At 53.1% G+C, this 25,145-nt stretch overlaps 1 protein-coding gene across 1 annotated transcript; it reads right to left on the bottom strand.

The window, feature by feature from the left end:
- Positions 1-861: 861 nt before the first annotated feature.
- On the bottom strand, positions 862-24,817 carry LOC140394008 (cytoglobin-2-like). The gene is made up of 3 exons (XM_072480768.1): positions 24,614-24,817; positions 6,964-7,195; positions 862-1,131 (listed from the first exon to the last, which is right to left on the bottom strand). The coding sequence occupies exons 1-3, from the start codon at positions 24,709-24,711 to the stop codon at positions 967-969; spliced, it is 495 nt and encodes a 164-aa protein (XP_072336869.1). The 5' UTR covers positions 24,712-24,817; the 3' UTR covers positions 862-966.
- Positions 24,818-25,145: the final 328 nt, after the last annotated feature.

Raw genomic sequence — 25,145 nt, 5'->3', positions numbered from 1 at the left:
CTGGTCGCCACATTACCAGAAGGATGTGGATGCTTTAGAGAGGGTGCAAAGGAGGTTCAACAGGATGTTGCCTGGTATGGAGGGTGCTAGCTATGAAGAAAGGTTGAGTAGATTAGGATTGTTTTCGTTGGAAAGACGGAGGTTGAGGGGGGACCTGATTGAGGTCTACAAAATTATGAGAGGTATGGACAGGATGGATAGCAACAAGCTTTTTCCAAGAATGGGGGTGTCAATTACAAGGGGTCACGATTTTAAGGTGAGAGGGGGAAAGTTTAAGGGAGATGTGCGTGGAACGTTTTTTTTAATTTTTTTACACAGAACGTGGTGGGTGCCTGGAACACTTTGCCAGCGGAGGTGGTAGAGGCGGGCATGATAGCATCATTTAAGATGCATCTAGACAGATATATGAACGGGCAGGGACCAGAGGGAAGTAGATCCTTGGAAAATAGATGACAGGTTTAGATAAAGGATCTGGATCGGCGCAGGCTGGGAGGGCCGAAGGGCCTGTTCCTGTGCTGTAATTTTCTTTGTTCTTTGTTCTATCAGATGTGGATGCCAAATCACTGAGTGTCTTTCAGACAGAGATAGATAGGTTCTTGATTCATAAGAGGATCAGGGGTTATGGGGAAAGGGAGGAGAATGGGGATGAGAAAATATCAGCCATGATTGAATGGCGGAGCAGACTCGATGGGCTGAGTGGTCTAATTGTGCTCCTATGTCTTATGGTCCAATGATATAAAATTTATCTTGTCTTGCTACTGATTTAAATTTAGAATTACAATGATGCTGAGAGCACCGTTGTTCAAAACAATACAAAAAATATTTCTCACTTCAGATAATTTAACACTACAGATCAATAGATATCTTAATTGTAATTTATTTCATAGTTGATATTATTCATAGTTCTTTAATCCCCCATTATCAGTTTCAAAACATTGTTGTTTGGAGATGATATAATGAGATAATTCATTCATCAGTTGTTGGAGCTCCATCAGCTCCAAGCTCCTTGTAGCAGTTTTCGAGATAATTGTAAATGATATTGAACACCTTCACCCAAGATTCACGGATCTGTGGTGTAAAGGTTCCCCCCAGTGACTCTTCCAGGATCTTCACGATTATATTAAATAGAACCTGCAATAACAAAAAGCAAAAAACAATAATAAAAATACATACTTCAGCGGGACATATTTGGCTTCAGAACATAGCAACGGAAGTAGGCCATTTGGCCATTCCAGCATGCTCCATCATTCAATAAAATCATGGCTATTCTAGTTGTGGTCTTAACTCCACTTTCCTGTCTGCCCCCCATCACCGCTCCCCATAACCTTTGACTGTCTTAGAATCATACGGTACAGAAGAGGTCCTTTGGCCTATCAAGCCTTCACCAACAAAAAACTCTAATCTACACTAATCCCACTTCCCAGCCAATGGTCGTGAATGTTATGACATTTCAGGTGCTCATCCAAGTACATTTTAAAGGTTGTGAGATTTTCTGCCTCAACTACCCTCCCAGGCTGTGCATTCCAAACTCCCACCACCCTCCGGGTGAAAATACTTTTCCTCAAATCCCCTCTAAACCTCCTTCCTTTCAACTTAAAATTATCCCCCTTATTATTGACCCTTCAACTAAGGGGTACTGCCGTTTTTTATACACCCTTTACATGCCCTTCATAATCCTCTATCAGATCGCCTCCAAGCCTTCTCTGCTCCAAAGAAAACACCCCAAGCTTATCCAACCTCTCGTCATAGCTAAAAATGTTCCATTTCAGGCAACTTCCTGGTGAATCTCCTCTGCATCCTCTCTAGTGCAATCCCATCCTATCTATAGTGTGGTGACCTGAACTGAACATCGTACTCCAGCTGTGGCCCAACCGAAGGCCTGTACAGCTCCAACATAACCACCCTGCTCTTATAATCCATGCCTTCTTAACAATCCCATTCACCTGTCTTTAGGGGTCTGTGGACAAGCACCCCAAGGTCCCTCAGTTCCTCTGAACTTCCTAGTGTCCTGCCATTCATTGAGTACTTTGTTGTCACGTTACTCCTTCCAAAGTGCATCACCTCCCACTTTTCAGGGTTAAATTCCTTCTGCCCATCTGACCTACCAATCAATATTGCCCTGTAACCTAAGACCCACTTCTTCACTGTCAACGACCTGGCCAATCTTTGTGTCATCTGCAAACTTACTTATCACCCCACCGTCCCCCCTCCCCCCACATTCTCATCCATATCATTTTTATATACCACAAACAATAAGGAACCCAGCACTGATCCCTGTGGTACGTCACTGGACACCGGCCTTCAGTCACACAAAAGGCCTTCTACCACCACCCTCTGTCCCCTGTCACTCAGCCACATTACCCTGGATTCCATGTGCTTTTACCTTCTTTACCAGTCTCCCATGTGGGACCTTGGCAGAGATTTTGCTGGAACCCATATAAACTGCATCATCTTCACAACCCTAAGCTACACACCCGGTAACCTCCTCAAAAAATTCAATCAAATTTGTTCGGCATGACCTCCCTCTGACAAAGCCATACTGACTGTCCCGAATCAAACAATGCCTGTCCAGGTGGAGATTGATTCTGTCCTTCAGAATTTTCTCCCTACCATCGATGTGAGATTCACTGGTCTGTAATTCCATGGTTTATCTCTACAACCCTTCTTGAAAAGTGGAACCACATTACTTGTCCTCCAGTCCTCTTGTACCTCCCCTGTGGCCAGACAGGAATTAAAAAATATGGGCCTGAGCCCATGTAATTTCCTCTCTCGTTTCCAACAGCAGCCTGGGATACAACTCCTCTGGACCTGGGGATTTGACCACTTTTAAGCCCACAAAAACCTCCAGTATATCCTCAAACTGCTCAAGAAACTCACAGTCCCTCGGTCTGAATTCTACACCTATATCCTCCTTCTCTGTGAAGAGAAATGTTAAGCACTCGTTCAACACCCTACCAATGTCAACAGGCTCAACTCCCTTGGTGCCTATATATATGGACTATCTTGAGATTTTCTCTAATCTTAGCTGGCAGTGATTTTTCATGCCCCCTAATTGTTTTTTGAGTTCTGCTGCACTTTCTATTCTCCACAAGGGCCTCTGTAGATTTGCTCCCTTTGTACCTGTTAAAAGCCTCTCTTTTCCTTCTTATCCAGTCCTGCATATTCTTAGACATCCAGGGTTCTCTGGACTTGTTACTCCTGCATTTTGGTCGAAAGAGAACATGTTGGATCTGTACTCTCGTCAATTCAATTTTGAATGCCCCCCGCCACTGTTCTGCTGTAGATTTATCCTGAAGTAGTTGTTCCCATCCTACTTTGGCCAGATCCTGCCTTATTTTAATAAAATCTGACTTCCCCAATCCAAAACCCTATTTTGCAGACCATCTTTTCCCAAATTTAAAATGTACCGTGTTGTGGTCACTATCACTAAAATGCTCCCCCACTGCTACCTTAAACACCGTCCGGCTTCGGTCCCTAATATAATCTGTGGGATTCTCCATTGGCGGGGCCCTCTCTGCTTTGCCGGCAGCGCACCCACACCCGTGGGTTTCCCGGCGAAGGCGTGGTATGGCCTCAATGGGAAATCCTGTTGGCTGGCTGCCCGAATGGAGGATCCCGCTGCGGGTAGGGGTGCGCTGCACTGGAAAACAGGGCTGGCGGGACTGAAAATCCCACCCAATAGAATTGTCTACAATATCTGCTCCTCGATTACTCGCTGACTATTTGGTGGTCTATAATACACTCCCAGCAGTGTGACTGCCCCCTTTTTATTCCTAAACTCTATCCACAAAACCTCATTTGAAGACCCTGATAAGATATCGTTCCTCCTTACTGCAGTAACTGACTCCTTAATTAAGAATGCCACACCACCTCCACTTTTCCATCCTCACTTTTCCTGGCTGAAAATCCCATTCCCTGGAATGTTGAGCAGCCAGACCTGCTGCTCCCTCAACTACGTCTCTGTGATGGAAACAACATCAAAACTCCAGGTGCCAATACATGCTGTTAACTCATCTGTCTTCCTCTGATACGCCTAGCCTTAAAGTAGACGCCATCCAGCCTCGCCTTACTCCCTTTAAACACAACATGCTGTATTAACACGGTGTCCCCTCCCCCTCCCAACAGCATTAGCAAACCCACCCGCAAGGATGTTCATCTCATTCTGGTTCAGGTGCAGACTGTCCAGCTTGTACAGGTTCCACATTCCCCAGAAACGATCCCAGTGATCCAAGAATATGAACCCCTCCCTCCTGCACCAACTTTTGAGCCGTGCATTTATCTGCCCCATTCTCCTATATCTGTACTCACTAGCACGTGGCACCAGGAGTAATCCAGAGCTAACAACCTTGTCTGTCAAAGATCTGTCCATCTCAGCTTTAAATAAATTCGAATAACCAGCCTCTGCTACTTTCTGAGAAAGAGAATACCGCACACCAATGACCTTTTGGAAGAAACAAATTCTCCTCATCTGACTTAAACGGGAAGACCTCTTATGTTTAAACAATGCCCCCTCAGGAGGAAACATCCTCTGGGTGTCCACTCTGTCAAGTCCCTGTTACTTTAAAGACTTAAAAGGCAATTAAAGAACATTAACCTATTTTGCATCATTTTAACTGGTGTTTGAACTGCCTTCAATCACCAGAGCGTTTTTGTAGTTTGGACCGAGAGGCTGGACCTCGATCACTTTCTTGGCAATATCAGTTCGCAGGTCTTCAAGTTGAAAAACCTACTTTAATAGGTGACAATAAGCGATATTATTATTATAAAATCATTACATAGTCAACCGTAGTACAGACAATGATGTAGGTTGCATCGGAAATTATATGGAATTCAATATTTAAGGAAACCGAGTTTAACAGTATATTTTCAAATGTAGCATCGGTTGTGGTGATTTGGCCTAATTAGATCTTTCAGATCACAAAGTATTTGGACTTTGCATTCCCCATTTATGATGCCAAAGTCGACTAATTTATGCCTTGTGCAATCATTCCTTGGCATCCATTATACTCTATATAATTTCATAATGTTATTTTTCAGTTTATTAATTAGCTGAAACTATTATTTTTCTCAAGTTCTGTAAAACATGTTGTGAAGTTAGCATATTCATTGATATGTCAAAGAAGATTTGATAATATTTTTAGGCAGCTGTATACGATTCATCTGAGGTATGTAATTGAACATTGACACATTTTACCCTGCTCTGGCTAAAGCGTACTAGTAAGTGTTCACTTACATTGTAATTTCCACACATTATTGTAACTCAAGATTAGCATTATCCAATTAAAATCTACAATCAGACTTGTCGGATGGAATCTTACCATATTTTTTCAAAGCTCAGACTGAAAATCAGCATGTACCTCTCAAGCTGCACAGACCAGGGGAGAGATTCTCCGACCCCCGCCGGGTCGGAGAATCGCCGGGGGCTGGCGTGAATCCCGCCCCCGCCAGTTGCCGAATTCTCCGGCACCGGATATTCAGCGGGGGCGGGAATCACGCCGCGCCGGTTGGCGGGGGGCCCCTCCCCTGCGATTCTCCGGCCCGGATGGGCCGAAGTCCCGCCGCTAGAATGCCTGTCCCGCCGGCATAGATTAAACCACCTACCTTACCGGCGGGACAAGGCGGCGCGGGCGAGCTCCGGGGTCCTGGGGGGGCGCAGGGCGATCTGGCCCCGGGGGGTGCATGCGCCGCTCGGAGATGTCATTTCCGCGCCAGCTGGCGGGGCACCAAAGGCCTTTTCCGGAAATTCGTCCGGCGCGGGCCTAGCCCCTTAAGTTTGGGGATCGGCCCCCAAAGATGCGGAGCATTCCGCATCTTTGGGGCGGCGCGATGCCCGACTGATTTGCGCCATTTTGGGCGCCAGTCGGCGGACATCGCGCCGATACCGGAGAATTTCACCCCAGTTTTCTCTCCAGAAATTGAGCGTCTTGAAAGAAAATCAGTGAGTGGGTGGGGTTTACACCACCACGCTGGTGGACCAGTGCTTGATGGAGCCGGCACACGGCTCCACAGAGATCAGGCTGCTATCTTTAAAGGGCGCCCCGATCAGAACTTCAGGGGTTCCCTCCCCACCCGACTACCATCACTGGCATTTCCACAAGCTCTGCCCCCCAAATCAACGCCAGTGTTCCTCACGCCCCGCAAAGCCTTCCCCCCTCCCACCACAAATAAAAGAACCTCCCTCCCGCCCCCTGGGACTCCCACTAGAGCCCATCTCTAGCACTGCCCCCTGGCACAGATTGGCATGCCTGGGCATGTCCATCATGTGACATGAGCGTGGTTTACAACAAGTTTGGTCAAACGAGAAATTCTCCAGTGGCGCAGAGGTAAGTATCGTCCCCGGTGTTGAATATTTATTGAGGTGGAGACCATGTGGCAGAGGACTCGTTAATAAAATCTATTTAAATTATGCCACCGGTGAGGGGCGGGGAAAATCGGGAAACACGATTAATGGCGGCGCGGTAGCACAGTGGTTAGCACTGTTGCTTCACAGCTTCAGGGTCCCAGGTTCGATTCCCGGCTTGGTCACTGTCTGTGCGGAGTCTGCACGTTGTCCCCATGCCGGCGTGGATTTCCTCCGGGTGCTCTGGTTTCCTCCAAAAATGTGCAAGTTAGATGGGTTGGCCATGCTAAAATTGCTCTCAGTGTCCAAAAAGGTTAGGTGGGGTTACTGGATTATGGGGATGGGGTGAAGTGGGGTTTAAGTAGGGTGCTCTTTCCAAGGGCCGGTGCAAATGCGATAGACCGAATGGCCTCCTTTTGCGCTGTAAATTCTATGACCTCTCTGACCATCCGGTGAGACTCTCATTTCCCGGGTCTCTCCAGATTTCCCGCCCGCGTCACCGTTCCCTCTGACGGTGATTGTGGGCTGAAAATCACCCCCCACAGCTTTTTTCCTCAAATTATATAAATTACTTTTCACTGTGAATGCAGAGAAACAATATGTTCCATAAGTCAGGGACTTACCTGAAAGTTGTGCACATCTACTTTATGCACAGATACATGTCTTTTTGCCAGGGTATCCAGAATGGCACAGGCTTTATTCCAATCATCCAAGTTCTCAAATATGTCATTCAGCTTGGTCATCACCTGTCTGCCATGTCTTTTAATCTGAGCAGATTTTTGCATTCCTTCTGGAGTTGAAATGTTCTTAAAATTCTTGAAGTACCTCTTTGTTTCGGGATGATCTGTGAATAATCTGATTCATACAAGAAGATGATTTTTTTTAAAAATGTCATTGGCAATAGATATATGTTAATGATCTAGACTTGGAAATGAAGAGCGCACCTTCAAAATTTGTGGCTGACACAAAACCTGGAGGTATTGTGAACTGTGAAGTGGATTGTGACAAACCTCAAATCACATAGATATTAATGACTTGTCAATTATACTGTTAAGTTTAAGAAAGGTGATGGTATTAATTGTCTTTGAGCAAATAAAAACAGGTGGGGGTGGGGGGTGGTCAGGCACAGTGGTTATAACTGCTGCCTCATTCGTGTTTGCGTGGGTTTCACCCTCACAACCCAAAGATGTGCAGGCTAGGTGAATTGGCCATGCTAAATTGCTCCTTAATTGGAAAAAATGAATTGGGTACGCTAAATTTTTAAAAAATAATAATAAAATTAAAATAATTGCTGCCTCACAGCGCAAGGAAATAGGGCTCGATTCCAGCCTTGGTGGATTTTGTCTGTGTGGAGCTTGTATGTGCTCCCCGTGTCTGCATAGGATTCCTCCGGGTGCTCCAGTTTCCTCCCACAGATGTGCAGGTTATGTGGGGTTACAGGGATAGTGCGGGGAATGAGCCTTGGTAGGGTGCTCTTTTAGAGGGTCAGTGCAGACTCGATGGGGCGAATGGCCTTCTGCACTGTAGGGATTCTATGGGATTGCTTCTCCAAGGGCTGTCATCTCTTCCATTTTTTAATCTATTGATTATAGGCTTTATTAAAAGAATAAATGTGAGGGATCAATCACCCTTATTAATTTAATTTATTGATTATTTTACTTTAAAAGAGAATAATTAGGATATATACCCCATTATGGACTGTCACCCCCTTTAAATAGTTTATTTTATTGTTAATTAGTTATATTTAAAACAAACATCTAACTAGGGGATTGCCTCACCAAGGACTGTCACCCCTTCCCATTTTTGTTTAATTTACTGATTTTCCATTCTAATCAAAAGAGTATAAATAGGGGATAGCTGGGACAGTAGGAGAGCTGTCAATAAACTCTTAATAAAGAAAAACTATCTTTGTTTCTTCTTCACCAACCGGCTTGGATCCTGTTAAAATTACAATGGGTAGACACATGGCAGATGAAAATTTATTGCAGGGATTTAATGGGTAGACACATGGCAGATGAAAATTTATTGCAGGGAAGTGTGTAACTGAGTCATTCTAGCAGGAAGAAAAGAGATAATACAAAATAAAGTGTTTAATAAATGTGGCACAGCGGGGCGGAGAATCCAGCCCCAGTTACGTGGATAGGTCGGAAAAGCTGGGGTTATTCTCCTTGTAGAAGAGAACTACAAAGAGATTTGCCACAGTGTTCAAAATCATGTGGTGCCTGCCCCAGAGTAAGAGGTAAGGCAGACGCAGAGGTAGATAGATTCTTATCAGGCAAGGGAATCAAAGATTAACAGGGGTTAGATGGGAATGTGGAACTCGAAATGCAAACAGAACAGCCATGATCGTATCAAATGGCGGAGCAGGCTCAATGGGCCAAATGGCCTACTCCTGCTCCTATTTTATATCTTCATATAGTCGATGGGAAGAAACAGTTCCCATCGAGGATACGATCTAGAGCAGTGATTTATGGTGATTGACAAAAAAGCAATGGCAACATGAGGAAAACGTTGTTGCTCAGTGAGTGGTTAGAACAAAGAACAAAGAAATGTACAGCACAGGAACAGGCCCTTCGGCCCTCCAAGCCCGTGCCGACCATGCTGCCCGACTAAACTACAATCTTCTACACTTCCTGGGTCCGTATCCCTCTATTCCCATCCTATTCATGTATTTGTCAAGATGCCCCTTAAATGTCACTATCGTCCCTGCTTCCACCACCTCCTCCGGTAGTGAGTTCCAGGCACCCACTACCCTCTGCGTAAAAAACATGCCTCGTACATCTACTCTAAACCTTGCCCCTCTCACCTTAAACCTATGCCCCCTAGTAATTGACCCCTCTACCCCGGGGAAAAGCCTCTGACTATCCAAAAAGCCTCTGACTATCTGGACCTGGAGTGTACTGCCTGGACGTGTGGTCAAGGCTTTCAAAAGAGAACTGGATACTTACCTGATGAGGTGGAAATTGCTGAGCTATGGGGCAAGGTCAGAGGAGTGGGACTGGCTGAGTTGCTGTTGCAGAGAGCCTGCACGATTACAATGAGCTGGACGTCTTGTCTTTGTGCTGTAACTATTCTATGATTATAAGGACAAGGTTTTGAGGGTTTCCTCAAAAACAAAAATAGAATATATTTTCTTACTTTAAACCCATCATAAATAAATAAAAATCAGTCAAACGTTCAGAAACAGTTTTGATAATCTCAATCAAATAGAATTGCAAAGTAGAAATGTATCATTATCAGGGAAGAGTTGCTGAATACTCTCCTCACATCTCCAATAAAGGAAGAATGAAATTGTCAGATGAAGACAATTTGAAAATAGGATGAGAGGTGATGGAGGGGTCAACAGTGGATACTTTGGGTATCACAGTGATGAACATAAGTCGGATTTTCTGAGCTGTCTACAGCTTTCTCTCATAGAATAGAGTATTAAATTGGGGGCGTTTAAACTAATGCAGCAGGGGCATGGGAACCTGGGGCGTCATTCTCCGACCCCCCGCCGGGTCGGAGAATGGCCGTTGGCCGCCGTGAATCCCGCCCCCGCCGAAGTCTCCGCTCCCGGAGATTGGGCGGGGGCGGGAATCCGGCCGCGCCGGTTGGCGGGACCCCCCGCTGGATTCTCCGGCCCGGATGGGCCGAAGTCCCGCCCAGGAATTGCCTGTCCCGCCGGCGTAAATCTAACCTGGTATTTACCGGCGGGACCAGGCGGCGTGGGCGGGCTCCGGGGTCCTGGGGGGGGCGCGGGGCGATCTGACCCCGGGGGGTGCCCCCACGGTGGCCTGGCCCGCGATCGGGGCCCACCGATCCGCGGGCGGGCCTGTGCCGTGGGGGCACTCTTTCCCTTCCGCCTCCGCCACGGCCTCCACCATGGCGGAGGCGGAAGTGACTCTCCCCACTGCGCATGCGCGGGAAACTGACAGCAGCCGCTGACGCTCCCGCGCATGCGCTGGGAAACTGACAGCGGCCGCTGACGCTCCCGCGCATGCGCCGCATTTCCGCGCCAGCTGGCGGGGCAACAAACGCCATTTCCGCCAGCTGGCGGGGCGGAAATCCCTCCGGCGTCGGCCTAGCCCCTCAATGTTGGGGCTAGGCCGCCAAAGATGCGGAGACTTCCGCACCTTTTTGCCGGCGCGATGCCCGTCTGATTTGCGCCGGCTTTGGCGCCAGTCGGCGGGCTTCCCGCCGTTGGGGGAGAATTTCGCCCCTGGATTGTAGTTTTAGGGTAAGGGAGAATGAGAGTATAGAGGTCAGGAGCACAGATTTGACGTCGCAAGAGGGGGCCAGTGTTCAGGTAGGTGGTTTGAAGTGTGTCTACTTCAATGCTAGGAGTATACGAAATAAGGTAGGGGAACTGGCAGCATGGGTTGGTACCTGGGACTTCGATGTTGTGGCCATTTTGGAGACATGGATAGAGCAGGGACAGGAATGGATGTTGCAGGTTCTGGGGTTTAGGTGTTTTAGTAAGCTCAGAGAAGGAAGCAAAAGAGGGGGAGGTGTGGCGCTGCTAGTCAAGAGCAGTATTACGGTGGCGGAGAGGATGCTAGATGGGGACTCATCTTCCGAGGTAGTATGGGCTGAGGTTAGAAACAGGAAAGGAGAGGTCACACTGTTGGGAGTTTTCTATAGGCCTCCAAATAGTTCTAGGGATGTAGAGGAAAGGATGGCGAGGATGATCCTGGAGAAGAGCGAAAGTAACAGGGTAGTTATTATGGGAGACTTTAACTTTCCAAATATTGACTGGAAAATATATAGTTCGAGTACATTAGATGGGTCGTTTTTTGTACAGTGTTTGCAGGAGGGTTTCCTGACACAATATGTTGACAGGCCAACAAGAGGCGAGGCCACGTTGGATTTGGTTTTGGGTAATGAACCAGGCCAGGTGCTGGATTTGGAGGTAGGAGAGCACTTTGGGGACAGTGACCACAATTCGGTGACGTTTACGTTAATGATGGAAAGGGATAAGTATACACCGCAGGGCAAGAGTTATAGCTGGGGGAAGGGCAATTATGATGCCATTAGACGTCACTTGGGGGGGGGGTAGGGTGGAGAAGTAGGCTGCAAGTGTTGGGCACACTGGATAAGTGGAGCTTGTTCAAGGATCAGCTACTGCGTGTTCTTGATAAGTATGTACCGGTCAGGCAGGGAGGAAGGCGTAGAGCGAGGGAACCGTGGTTTACCAAAGAAGTGGAATCTCTTGTTAAGAGGAAGAAGGAGGCCGATGTGAAGATGAGGTGTGAAGTTTCAGTTGGGGCGATGGATAGTTACAAGGTAGCGAGGAAGGATCTAAAGAGAGAGCTAAGACGAGCAAGGAGGGGACATGAGAAGTATTTGGCAGGTAGGATCAAGGAAAACCCAAAAGCTTTCTATAGGTATGTCAGGAATAAGCGAATGACTAGGGAAAGAGTAGGACCAGTCAAGGACAGGGATGGGAAGTTGTGTGTGGAGTCTGAAGAGATAGGCGAGATACTAAATGAATATTTTTCGTCAGTATTCACTCAGGAAAAAGATAATGTTGTGGAGGAGAATGCTGAGACCCAGGCTATTAGAATAGATGGCATTGAGGTACGTAGGGAAGAGGTGTTGGCAATTCTGGACAGGCTGAAAATAGATAAGTCCCCGGGGCCTGATGGGATTTATCCTAGGATTCTCTGGGAGGCCAGGGAAGAGATTGCTGGACCTTTGGCTTTGATATTTATGTCATCATTGGCTACAGGAATAGTGCCAGAGGACTGGAGGATAGCAAATGTGGTCCCTTTGTTCAAAAAGGGGAGCAGAGACAACCCTGGCAACTATAGACCGGTGAGCCTCGCATCTGTAGTGGGTAAAGTCTTGGAGGGGATTATAAGAGACAAGATTTATAATCATCTAGATAGGAATAATATGATCAGGGATAGTCAGCATGGCTTTGTGAAGGGTAGGTCATGCCTCACAAACCTTATCGAGTTCTTTGAGAAGGTGACTGAACAGGTAGACGAGGGTAGAGCAGTTGATGTGGTGTATATGGATTTCAGTAAAGCGTTTGATAAGGTTCCCCACGGTAGGCTATTGCAGAAAATACGGAGGCTGGGGATTGAGGGTGATTTAGAGATGTGGATCAGAAATTGGCTAGCTGAAAGAAGACAGAGGGTGGTAGTTGATGGGAAATGTTCAGAATGGAGTTCAGTTACAAGTGGCCTACCACAAGGATCTGTTCTGGGGCCATTGCTGTTTGTCATTTTTATCAATGACCTAGAGGAAGGCGCAGAAGGGTGGGTGAGTAAATTTGCAGACGACACTAAAGTCGGTGGTGTTGTCGACAGTGTGGAAGGATGTAGCAGGTTACAGAGGGATATAGATAAGCTGCAGAGCTGGGCTGAGAGGTGGCAAATGGAGTTTAATGTAGAGAAGTGTGAGTTGATTCACTTTGGAAGGAATAACAGGAATGCGGAATATTTGGCTAATGGTAAAGTTCTTGGAAGTGTGGATGAGCAGAGGGATCTAGGTGTCCACGTACACAGATCCCTGAAAGTTGCCACCCAGGTTGATAGGGTTGTGAAGAAGGCCTATGGTCAGGAGGTCATGTTGCAGCTGTACAAAACTCTGGTACGGCCGCATTTGGAGTATTGCATACAGTTCTGGTCACCGCATTATAGGAAGGGTGTGGAGGCTTTGGAGCGGGTGCAGAGGAGATTTACCAGGATGCTGCCTGGTATGGAGGGAAAATCTTATGAGGAAAGGCTGATGGACTAGAGGTTGTTTTCGTTGGAGAGAAGGTTAAGAGGAGACTTAATTGGGGCATACAAAATGATCAGGGGGTTAGATAGGGTGGACAGTGACAGCCTTCTCCCACGGATGGAAATGGCTGGCACGAGGGGACATAGCTTTAAACTGAGGGGTAATAGATATAGGACAGAGGTCAGAGGTAGGTTCTTTACGCAAAGAGTAGTGAGGCCATGGAATGCCCTACCTGCTACAGTAGTGAACTCGCCAACATTGAGGGCATTTAAAAGTTTATTGGATAAACATATGGATGATAATGGCATAGTGTAGGTTAGATGGCTTTTGTTTTGGTGCAACATCGTGGGCCGAAGGGCCTGTACTGCGCTGTATCGTTCTATGTTCTAAATGGGACGTTCATAAGAAGCAATGGTCTCATGGACAGTGAAGACCTGTGAGGGACAGCATTACTTGGAAAGTTTCCCGAGTAAGCAGATAAAATCTGAAGTTACTGTAACAGCAAACAACACATTAGTAATTTGTGGATAACATTCGTGGGCCCAAAACCTTTGGTTAAGCAATTCATAATGTAACGTCTCATCCAGCCCTTCATTTTACACTAAGAAAAAACTCAACTCAAGTTACAAGTGAAAAAGTATCAGAAAATGTTGGTCAGAAATCTGAGAAGAAACATAGGCATTGGGCTGGATTCTTCTGCCCCAACCACCGCAAGAATGCCATGGGCGAGACGCGGACAACGGAGAAGTCCATTGACCTCGGGCGGGATTCTCCAGTCGCGGGTGGTGCGCTGGAGAATCCCGCCAATTGATTCATAGAACCTCTGCAGTGCAGATGGAGGCCATTCAGCCCACCGAGTCTGCACTGACTCTCTGAAAGAGCACGCTACCTAGGCCCACTCTCCCGCCCTATCCTCTTTACCTCATAACCCCAACTAACCTTGGGGCATTAAGGGGCAATTTATCAGGGCCAATCCACCTAAACTGCACATCTTTGGACAGTGGGAGGAAACCGAGCCACCTGGAGGAAACCTACGCAGACACGGGGGGGGGGTGGGGGGGGGGGGGGGGGGGGGGGGGGGGGGGGGGGGGGGGGGGGGGGGGGGGGGGGGGGAGAGAAACGTGCAAATGCCACACAGTCTCCCAAGGCCGGACTCAAACCCCGGTCCTTGGCTCGGTGAGGCAGCAGTGCTAACCACTGTAATTGGTCACCTTATATGAGTAAGGATGTTCTTGCTATGGAGGGAGTGCAACAAAGGTTTACAAGGCTGATTCCTGGGATGGCGGGACTGTCATATGAGAAGAGACTAAGTCGGTTAGAATTTATTCATTGGAGTTTAGAAGAGTGAGAGGGGATCTTACAGAAACTTACAAAATTCTAACAAGATTTGACAGGGTTGATTCAGAAAGAATGTTACCAAAGGTGGGGCAGTCCGGAGCTAGGGGTGACCTATCTAACCTAGTGAGGGGGGTCGGAGAATCCCGCCCCTGATGTCTCTTCTATGGTGACATCAGAGAATTCTACCTCAGAGCTGCTTGTGTCAGTGGTATCCAGGGGGTGTGAGGATGGTCCAAGCTGCTCATCTGATTGCCTTGTAGAGGAAGGGAGATGGCATTAGTACAACACGGGGAATGAATGATGCAAGATGCTTGCTCACGTGAGGCTTTGAGGAATGACTGTGTGTCCTCACACAGGGGGCGAAATTCTCCATTATCGGCGGAAGGTCCGCCGATCGGCGCTAAAAACGGCGCAAAACCCACTTGCGTCACGTCATAAAAATGGGCCGATAGTCTGCGGCCCGAAATGGGCTAGCAGCGACGTAACGGGATCCGCGCTTGCGCAGTGGTTCACGCCGTGCAGCGTCATACGCGCTGCACGGCATGACGGCTCATAAGGCCGCGCAGCTCCCCCCCACCCGACCGGAACAGCCGACCGCAACACCCGACTTGATGGCTGGCCGTCGCTCAGCCCCGAGGTTCGAGTCATGCGATGTGGAGGCGCTCCTGGACGCGGTGGAGCAGAGGGAGGGACGCCCTGTATCCCGGGCACGGCTGCAGAGTTGCCCCACGCCACAGCCGGCGTCTGTGGAGGGAGGTGGCAGAGGCCGTCACCGCTGTGGGCCCTAACACCACGGACAGGCACCCAGTGCCGCAAGAAGGTGAACGACCTCGTCAGAGCAGGCAGGGTGAGCCTCCCCCATATCCCCCCTCCCCCAAATCCCCCCTATCCCCCCTCCCCCATATCCACCCATCCCCCCTCCCCCATATCCCCCCCTCCCCCATATCCCCCATATCCCCCCCTCCCCCATATCCCCCCTCCCCCATATTCACCCCTCCCCCATATCCCCCATATTCCCCCCTCCCCCATATCCCCCCTCCCCCATATCCCCCCTCCCCCATATCCCCGCTCCCCCTATCCCCCCCTCCCCCATATCCCCCCCTCCCCCATATCCCCCATATCCCCCTCCCCCATATCCCCCCTCCCCCATATCCCCCTCCCCCATATCCCCCCCTCCCCCATATCCCCCCCTCCCCCATATCCCCCCTCCCCCATATCCCCCCTCCCCCATATCCCCCCTATCCCCCCTCCCCCATATCCCCCCTCCCCCATATCCCCCATATCCCCCCTCCCCCATATCCCCCCTATCCCCCCCTCCCCCATATCCCCCCTATCCCCCCCTCCCCCATATCCCCCCTCCCCCATATCCCCCATATCCCCCCCTCTCCATATCCCCCCTCCCCCATATTCCCCCCTCCCCCATATTCCCCCCTCCCCCATATTCCCCCCCTCCCCCATATCCCCCATATTCCCCCCTCCCCCCATATCCCCCATATTCCCCCCTCCCCCATATCCCCCATATTCCCCCCTCCCCCATATCCCCCATATTCCCCCCTCCCCTATCCCCCCCCTATCCCCCCTCTCCCCCCATCCCCCATATCCCCCCATCCCCCATATCCCCCCTCCCCCATATCCCCCCATCCCCCATATCCCCCCATCCCCCATATCCCCCCATCCCCCATATCCCCCCTCCCCCATATCCCCCCTCCCCCATATCCCCCCTCCCCCATATCCCCCCTCCCCCATATCCCCCCTCCCCCATATCCCCCCTCCCCCATATCCCCCCTCCCCCATATCCCCCCTCCCCCATATCCCCCCTCCCCCATATCCCCCCTATCCCCCCTCCCCCATATCCCCCCTATCCCCCTCCCCCATATCCCCCCTATCCCCCCTCCCCCATATCCCCCCTATCCCCCCTCCCCCATATCCCCCCCTCCCCCATATCCCCCCCTCCCCCATATCCCCAAGTGAATCCAGCCCTAACCTTAACCTCTGCAATGCACGCGCAACCGATGGCGTGCATTCATATACCTGCCTAACACTGTTGCCTTTTACCCCTGCCACCACCCCCCCCCCACAGGAGAAGCGCGCACACAACAATAGGGAGCATGTGAGGACTGGAGGAGGGCCCGCTGATGAGAGGCCACTGACCGTACACGAGGAAAGGGCCCTGGAACTGGCTGGCGGACCTGAGGACCGGGAGGTTGCTGATGCAGAGGTCGGGGCCCCACGAGCAAGTGAGCCACCAACAGCCCGTCCCCATATCCCCCCTCCCCTATATCCCCCTCCCCCGTATCACCTGATCACTGCCTGATGTCTAACCATGCATGCTTCATTGTGTATCGCAGGACCAAACGTCCAGGCACCCATCCCCGCAGATGCAGACCGCCCGCAGGATGCCCCTCGGAGACCACAGGAGACGGAGAGACCCGCACCCTCCAGCATGCGACGCCCGCAGGATGCCCCTCGGAGACCACGGGAGACGGAGAGACCCGAACCCTCCAGCATGCGACGCCCGCAGGATGCCCCTCGCACACCACGGGAGACGGAGAGACCTGGAGCAACAGGGAGGCGACACCCCCCGTCACGTGCGGGAGCGACCACCCAGCGATGAGGGGGGCAGCCACAGGCCCCCGTCACATCCGAGCCAGGACACCACTACCCAGGACACCACTATCCAGGACACCCCTACCCGGGACGCCACTACCCAGGACACCCCTACCCGGGACACCCCTACCCGGGACAGCACTACCCGGGACAGCACTACCCGGGACAGCACTACCCGGGACAGCACTACCCGGGACAGCACTACCCAGGACACCCCTACCCGGGAAGACGAAATACCGGACAGTGACTCAGAGTGGATGGGTGGAGACGAACCCCCACCCCAAATTGCCATGGACTCAGAGTGGGACGAAGAGCACGACACAACGCCACTGCTGTCACCAACACCCTCCACCATCGCAGAAACACTCACCACGGTTGGGCACTTTAGTGATGAGGCGTCTGGTACACTCACTGGTGCGCACAACACAGCCGTCCCGGTACAGCAGGTGGAGGTAGGAGCAGCAGAGGGACCGGGCGGTCGGAGGGCAGCCCAGGCCAAGCGAACATCTGCCGCCCAGATGGATCCCGGGTTCCTGCAGTTACCACACCCACACATAGATCCGATGCAACCACCGACACGGAGACGAGCGAATAGGGTGACGGGTGGCTTGCGGCGGCTGCGGTCGCAGGTGGAGGAGTCCACCCGCGACCAGGAGCTGGGAGTGGTCCCGGTCATGCGTGCCACCCAGGCTGACACCCACACGGGTGGCGTCCGCGGTGGAGGCAGTGGGTGCGACGGTGTCAGACATGGGGAACGGTTTGCGAGGCCTGGGGCCTTCCGTGCAGGCGGCGTCTGTGGCCCAGGAAATGGCTGCCCTCTCACAGGAGGCCATGAGCCAGTGCCAGCGCCAGATGGCAGAGGCGCTCAACGCCATAGCCCAGTCTCAGCAGGCCATGGCCCAGTCTCAGCAGGCCATGGCCCAGTCTCAGCAGGCCATAGCCCAGTCTCTGCAGGCCATGGCCCAGTCTCTGCAGGCCATGGCCCAGTCTCTGCAGGCCATGGCCCAGTCTCTGCAGGCCATGGCCCAGTCTCAGCAGGCCATCGCTGAGGGCATCGGCGCCAGTGGCCATGTGCGAGCTGGCATCGCACTGTCGCAGACAGGGTTCGACAACCCCCTGGGCTCCATGGCTGCAAACCTGCAGACCCCTGTCGATACCAGCACGGGCCTCCAGGACTGGCAGCGCCAGATGTCGGGGGCGCGTCGGATGGCCAGTCCGTTCGCATCCCCCACCCATGTAGAGGCCTGGGGGCCATCGGGCACCCCGAGGGAGGAGGAGGTGGTGTGGTCCGTCCCGGCTCCCTCTGTAGGGACAACCGCGACACCTCGGACTCCCCCCCTTCCGTCCCAGGTGCATCGGGTGGGCAACGGGCAGGACAGGCTGGCAGCTCGCCATCCCAGTCGCCCGGGCCGCAGCCTGGTCCATCTAGGCCAGGACGCCCCAGGAAACGGCCGCCAAAGGGATCCAGTGTCAGAGGGCAGGAATCACAGGAGTCCACCTCCAGTTCTGCTGTACCGTCTGGGGAACCACGTAGACATAGTCAAAGGGCCCGTAAGGCCAAACAATTAGACACTGAGTAAGTTGGCACGGGTGCAGGGCACAGATGAGTTTTAGGGGCTAGGGCACGTGCATGAACTCCTTTGGTTATTAAAGTCAATGTTACACCTACCGAAGCTGCCTTTGTGCTCTGTCCAAAGTGTGCGGGGGTGTCATGTACGTTGAGCGCAAGTGTGTGTGTGAGGGGTGGTCTTACCTCAGCCCCAGGTGAGTCTGCCCCCTTCCCCCTGGGCCGCCATCAACATCCCCCGGGCAGAGGACGGGACCGTGCGCTGCAGTGTCACAGCCGCATGCAGGGATGGTCCGGGTGGATGGTGGTACTGTGGCCATGGGTCAGACATAGTCCAACGATGTAGAGCCAGGAGCTCATCGGAGGCGGGTTGTCATCATTCTCCATGGCCTGCGATAGACACGCGTCCACCCGCAACTGGGTGAGCCCGGCCCGTTGTGCCGCCGGTGGATCGGCAATTGGGGGTGGGGGGGTGGTGTGCATGCGGGTGGGGTGTGTGGGGTTGGGGAGGGGGGTGAGGGTGCTGGGTGGGTGGTCGGCTGTTGTCATGGTGTGCGGTCTGTGGCCATACTACCCGATTCCCACGCCCAGCTAGTCAGTGAAGCGGGCGTCTATCAGTCTGTCCCGTGCCCGCTGGGCCAGCCGGTAACGGTGGACAGCCACCCGCCTGTGTCTACCCCGTCTGCCCTGACCATTGCCCCCATCCCCCTCATCTGGGGAGGACTGGGCCTCTTCCTGCTGCTCCTCCACTCCGCCCTCCTCTGCCTGCGGCACATCGCCCCTCTGCTGGGCTATGTTGTGCAGGACGCAGCACACCACAATGATGCGGCCGACCCTATCTGACCGATACTGGAGGGCGCCCCCAGAGAGGTCCAGGCACCTGAAACGCATCTTCAGCACGCCAAAGCACCTCTCGATCACTCCCCTTGTCGCTACATGGGCATCATTGTAGCGGTTCTCCGCCTCATTGCGTGGCCTCCGTATAGGCGTCATCAGCCACGATCGCAATGGGTAGCCCCTGTCGCCCAGCAACCACCCCCCTCAGCCGGGGATGGCGTCCCTCGTACATGCCGGGGATGGATGACCGCGACAACATGAATGAGTCGTGTACACTGCCTGGGTGACGGGCGCAGACGTGCAGGATCATCATGCGGTGGTCGCAGACCACCTGTACGTTCATTGAATAGGTCCCCTTCCTATTAGTGAACACGGCCCTGTTCTCTGCAGGTGGCCGCACGGCGACGTGCATCCCATCGATCGCGCCCTGGACCATGGGGAACCCGGCAACGGCAGAGAAGCCCACGGCCCGGGCATCTTGGCTGGCCCCGGTCCACGGGGAAGCGGATGTAGCGGTGCGCCATGGCATAAAGGGCATCTGTCACTGCCCGGATGCACCGATGCACCGATGTCTGCGATATGCCGGACAGGTCCCCACTCGGTGCCTGGAATGACCCCGTTGCATAAAAGTTCAGGGCCACCGTAAGCTTGACGGACACGGGGAGAGGCTGTCCCTCGCCAGTGCCACGCGGTGACAGGTGTGCCAGCAGGTGGCAGATGTGTGCCACGGTTTCCCGGCTCATCCGGAGTCTCCTCCTGCATTCCCGGTCCGTGAGGTCCTGGTATGACTGCCGGGGCCGGTACACACGGGGCGCCCTCGTGTGCCTCCGTTGCCGTGGGGCCGCGACGTCCTCCTCCCCCTCCTCGTCCTGTTGGTCAGGTGTCCCTCCAGCCTGGGCGGCTGCCGCCTGCCCCTCTGCGGCAGCCTGCGCCGCCTCTCTGGCATGCTCCTCCTCCTCCTCGTCCTCCTCATCCAGGGCAACATAGACATGAGCGGCTGCCACCACGGCGGCCATCATCGCTGGATGGTCTGAAAACATGACGGCCTGGTGGGGGGGGGAGGGGAACGACGACATGTCATCATTGCCCATATCCCCTCCTCCCCCCCAGCCAGGTGGCATGGACCGCATAGGTCCAACTGTTGGAGGCTGGCACCTGGCCAGGTGGGCCAACTCATTTGCCCTCCCATCACCCACCCCGGCACGGACCCCCCCCCCCCCCAACCTCCACCCCGGCACAGACCCCCTCCCCAACCCCCAACCTCCACCCCGGCACGGACCACCCCACCAACCTCCACCCCGGCACGGACCCCCTCCCCAACCTCCACCCCGGCACGGACCCCCTCCCGAACCTCCACCCCAGCACGGACCCCCCTCCCCAACCTCCACCCCAGCACGGACCCCCTCCTCAACCTCCACCCCAGCACGGACCCCCCCCCCCAACCCCCAACCTCCACCCCAGCATGGACCCCCCCCCCAAACCCCCAACCCCCAACCTCCACCCCGGCACGGACCCCCCCCAACCTCCACACCGGCACGGACCCCCTCCCCAACCTCCACCCCAGCACGGACCCCCTCCCCAACCTCCACCCCAGCATGGACCCCCTCCCCAACCTCCACCCCGGCACGGACCCCCTCCCCAACCTCCACCCCAGCACCGACCCCCTCCCCAACCTCCACCCCAGCACGGACCCCCTCCCCAACCCCCAACCTCCACCCCGGCACGGACACCCCCCCCAACCTCCACCCCGGCACGGACCCCCTCCCCAACCTCCACCCCGGCACGGACCCCCTCCCCAACCTCCACCCCGGCACGGACCCCCTCCCCAACCTCCACCCCAGCACGGACCCCCTCCCCAACCTCCACCCCGGCACGGACCCCCTCCCCAACCTCCACCCCGGCACGGACCCCCCCCCCAACCTCCACCCCGGCACGGACCCCCCCCCCCCAACCTCCACCCCGGCACAGACCCCCCCCCCCCAACCTCCACCCCGGCACGGACCCCCTCCCCAACCTCCACCCCGGCACGGACCCCCTCCCCAACCCCCAACCTCCACCCCGGCACGGACCCCCCCCCCAACCTCCACCCCGGCACGGACCCCCTCCCCAACCTCCACCCCGGCACGGACCCCCCCCCCCCAACCTCCACTCCGGCACGGACCCCCTCCCCAACCTCCACCCCGGCACGGACCCCCCCCCCCCAACCTCCACCCCGGCACGGACCCCCCCAACCCACAACCTCCACCCCGGCACGGACCCCCTCCCGGCACTCCCCCGGAGCCCAGCCTACTCTAACCACCCCCCCCCCCCGCCGCACACACACACACACACAAGCCGAGACACACCTCTCCTCACGCAATCAGTCTGCGGCCACGCCATTTCCTGCCCAGAGCCAACCCCCCAGGCCGTCACTCACCTCCTCGCTGGTCGGCGTGAGCCTGGAGCACCGGGTCACGCCGATGAAAAGGAGGTTTGATTGACGTCGACGTGAACGGTCATCACGTCGACGGGACTTCGGCCCATCCGGAAGGGAGAATATCGGCAGGCCGAAAATCGGCTGCCTTGCGCAGACCCGTGACATTCTCCGCGGCAGCGGCGCCATTAACGCCCCGCCGACTTTTCTCCCTTCGGAGACTTCGGCGGGGGCGGGATTCACGGCGGCCAACGGCCATTCTCCGACCCGGCGGGGGGTCGGAGAATGACGCCCAGGGTTCTCACTTTTGCTCACTGCCCCCACTTCACCCTCTGCACAGGCCTTGCTCTTCCCCAGCCAGCTCAAGGACTCTTTCCTCAAATGGGGTGCAGCATCGGAGCTCAAGCTTCACTCCAGGTGGCTGTGGCCTCTCACACCTGTTATCCTCAAGCTTGTCCTGCAACTGGACAGATGGGAAGAGCGTGGGCAGGATCCCTTTCCGTTCAGATGGTTGAGGAGTGCCAGGAGTGGGAGCGAGGATGGGAGGAGCAGAGTAGATACTGGGGAACACTATGGAGATGGGGGAGTGGGAAGAAGGCCTCGTGACAGGTAACCCGCACAGCGGCTGGGTGAGAGGTAACCTTGGAGCTGTGATGGGTGTGTGAAGGGTGAGAGACTGGAGGTGGCAGACTTACCCTGGCCACGCAAAGTAGGCCATTCATTTTTGTGCAGCGGTACTGCCCCATTGTTTACTGCTGGCACTGGCTAGAGCTGCCACTGCCTCCCAAGGCTGGGGTGGTCATGTTGCTGGAGAGGCACATTCTGTATTGGGTATCGGAAGTCCTGCCTCTGCTGCTCTCCATCCAGGACTTTGGTCTGTGCTCCATCTGAGAATCTTGGCGCAGGTTTCCTGGCTGCCACCCCCTTAGTTGGATCTGGAACAAGCACTGAGGAGGCGTTTAAAAAGAGCTCCCCACTGATTGCAGTGATTAAGTTAACCCGGGACGAGTGAATCAGCGAGAGGCCGACACGAGCGAGACGCGATTCACGTGGAGAAAAAAAACTTGTGTTTAAGAGGCTCAATATTCCGTGAGATTTCCCGCCGGCGGAATTCACACCATTTTTCTCACCGGGAGTGACACTTTGCCAGTTTTGGGTCAGGTTTCAACACTGTTCTAACACTGCAAACATTTAGCATACCGATTCTCATCACTCAGCCCGACATTAGGTCGCTTTGTTGCATTCAGTTTATTTATTTTGTGATTTAATCAGATACTGTTCCAGTATGAAGGATAAATATAGCAAAACAAATGCCTGAAAACAATCAGAAGCAGATTCAGGTCACCTCCACGTTCTCCGCTCCCATGGCCCATAGTTAACTATAACATCTGGGCGGTCTGACCAAACCACTCAAAGCTTGCTTGATGCCACAAAGAAAAAATAAAATTCAAGTTTAAGAACGTTCCCGCAAGGCAGCACATATTTTGTTGTCCTTTATTGTGGTAAATAATTAACATTGCTCTACAGCCAAGCACAGCTGTGCCACTGGTTTTCCCACTCCAGCAGCTTTCAACAAAAAGTCAATGTTATTCAATGTTTCACAGAAGCACTCTCGTAGCTCCAGGTATTTGTGGCCTAATGAGTATTTTCAACAAAGCAATTATTTGTGAGAGGCTTTACAGTCCGATGAATACTACAGTACATAGAATCATAGAATTTACAGTGCAGGAGACCATTCGGCCCATCGAGTCTGCACCAGCTCTCGGAAAGAGCACCCTACCTAAGCCCCCACCTCCACCCCATCCCTGTAAACCCAACTAACCTTTGGACACTAAGGGGCAATTTATCGTGGCCAATCCACCTAACCTGCACGTCTTTGGACTGTGGGACGAAACTGGAGCACCTGGAGGAAATCCACGCAGACACAGGGAGAAAGTGCAGACTCCGCTCAGACAGTCACCCGAGGTCGGAATTGAACCTGGGTCCCTGGAGCTGTGATGCAGTAGTGCTAACCACTGTGCCACCGTGCCGCCCCCTGCTGGCACTGGCTCGAGCTGTCACTGCCTCCCAAGGCTGGGGTGGTCACCTTGCTGGAGAGGCACATTCTGTATCGGGTATCGGAAGTCCTGCCTCTGCTGCTCTCCATCCAGGACTCTGGTCTGTGCTCCATCTGAGAATCTTGGCGCAGGTTAGTTTAGATGGTTTTAGACAGGTGTGGTTATTTTGTATGACAAAATAGAAATGCTAGACATACTCAACAGTCGGGCAGCATCTGTGGAGGGAAATCGAGTTCCTATTGGGAGGAGAAACCCGAATTAAAGGGCGACTCAGTTTTTAACCCGTTCACTTAATTTCACATTGGAAAATCGGATTTCTTTTTCTCTCTCCATAGATGCTGAATTAAGTATTTCCCCCCAAAAAAAATTTTCTAAAATAAAAGCAAATTACTAGGAAGGCTGGAATCTGAAACAAAACAGAAAAATACTGGACAATCTCAGCAGGTCTGACAGCATCTGTGGGGAGAGAAGGGGGCTAACGTTTTGAGTCTGGGTGGGTTTTTTTCCTGTTTGTTTCAGATTTCCAGCATCTGCAGCATTTTGTTTTTATAGTACTGTCGTTAGTTTGCATCTTCACTGAGGTTACAGCACACCATCGCCTTTCATACAACAGGTCTAAAAATAGACCCTTGCTGGGGAATGTGTACTTCGTCGAGTCAATCAGAGATGCTAAAGGAAAGCTATTAGTGCCCTGCCAGATTCATTGAGAGCAGCGCGGAAGAGCTCAAGGGTTTCTCTCTCACCTCAGTACCACCGCTCTGCCGTTTCCTTCGGGATCCGCAGCCAGTTTCTCCCAGATCCCGCGGATGTGGGCTTTGTCAGCTTCGGTCATGTCACTCATGGTGCCAGATATCAGTGGATCGAGCTGGAAGGGAAGCTGTGTGTGTGAACTGCGTCTGCTGCACGGACCAAGCCCAGACTCACTTTTAACTTGTTTCAGAGTGCCTGCATTATCACGTGGCGTGTGTAAGTGACGCCTCTTCGTCTGCAATCGCAACCGATTGAGGCAGCAATCATTCAAGATCATTTTCTCTCTCTCTCTCTCTCTCGGTGTACTTAACACAGCGGGATTTTGGAACGCTCCAGACTGTGTGCAGAATCCACAGAACAGCAGCCTTACTTTCAGAACCACCACACACCTCCCGCCCCAACCCCCCATGTGAGAGTGGCAGAGATTTCTAAACTCCAGTCAATTCTTGCATTGTTTAGAACAATAATCACTACACCGTTTATAAAGTTGCTAACACCTTTTACACTACTCCAGCGATAGTGAAA

Source organism: Scyliorhinus torazame, chromosome 17, assembly GCF_047496885.1.
Source record: "Scyliorhinus torazame isolate Kashiwa2021f chromosome 17, sScyTor2.1, whole genome shotgun sequence".
Taxonomy (NCBI): Eukaryota; Metazoa; Chordata; class Chondrichthyes; order Carcharhiniformes; family Scyliorhinidae; genus Scyliorhinus; species Scyliorhinus torazame.
Note: the sequence above shows the minus strand (reverse complement) of the source record. Positions and strands in the feature narration are given on the sequence as shown.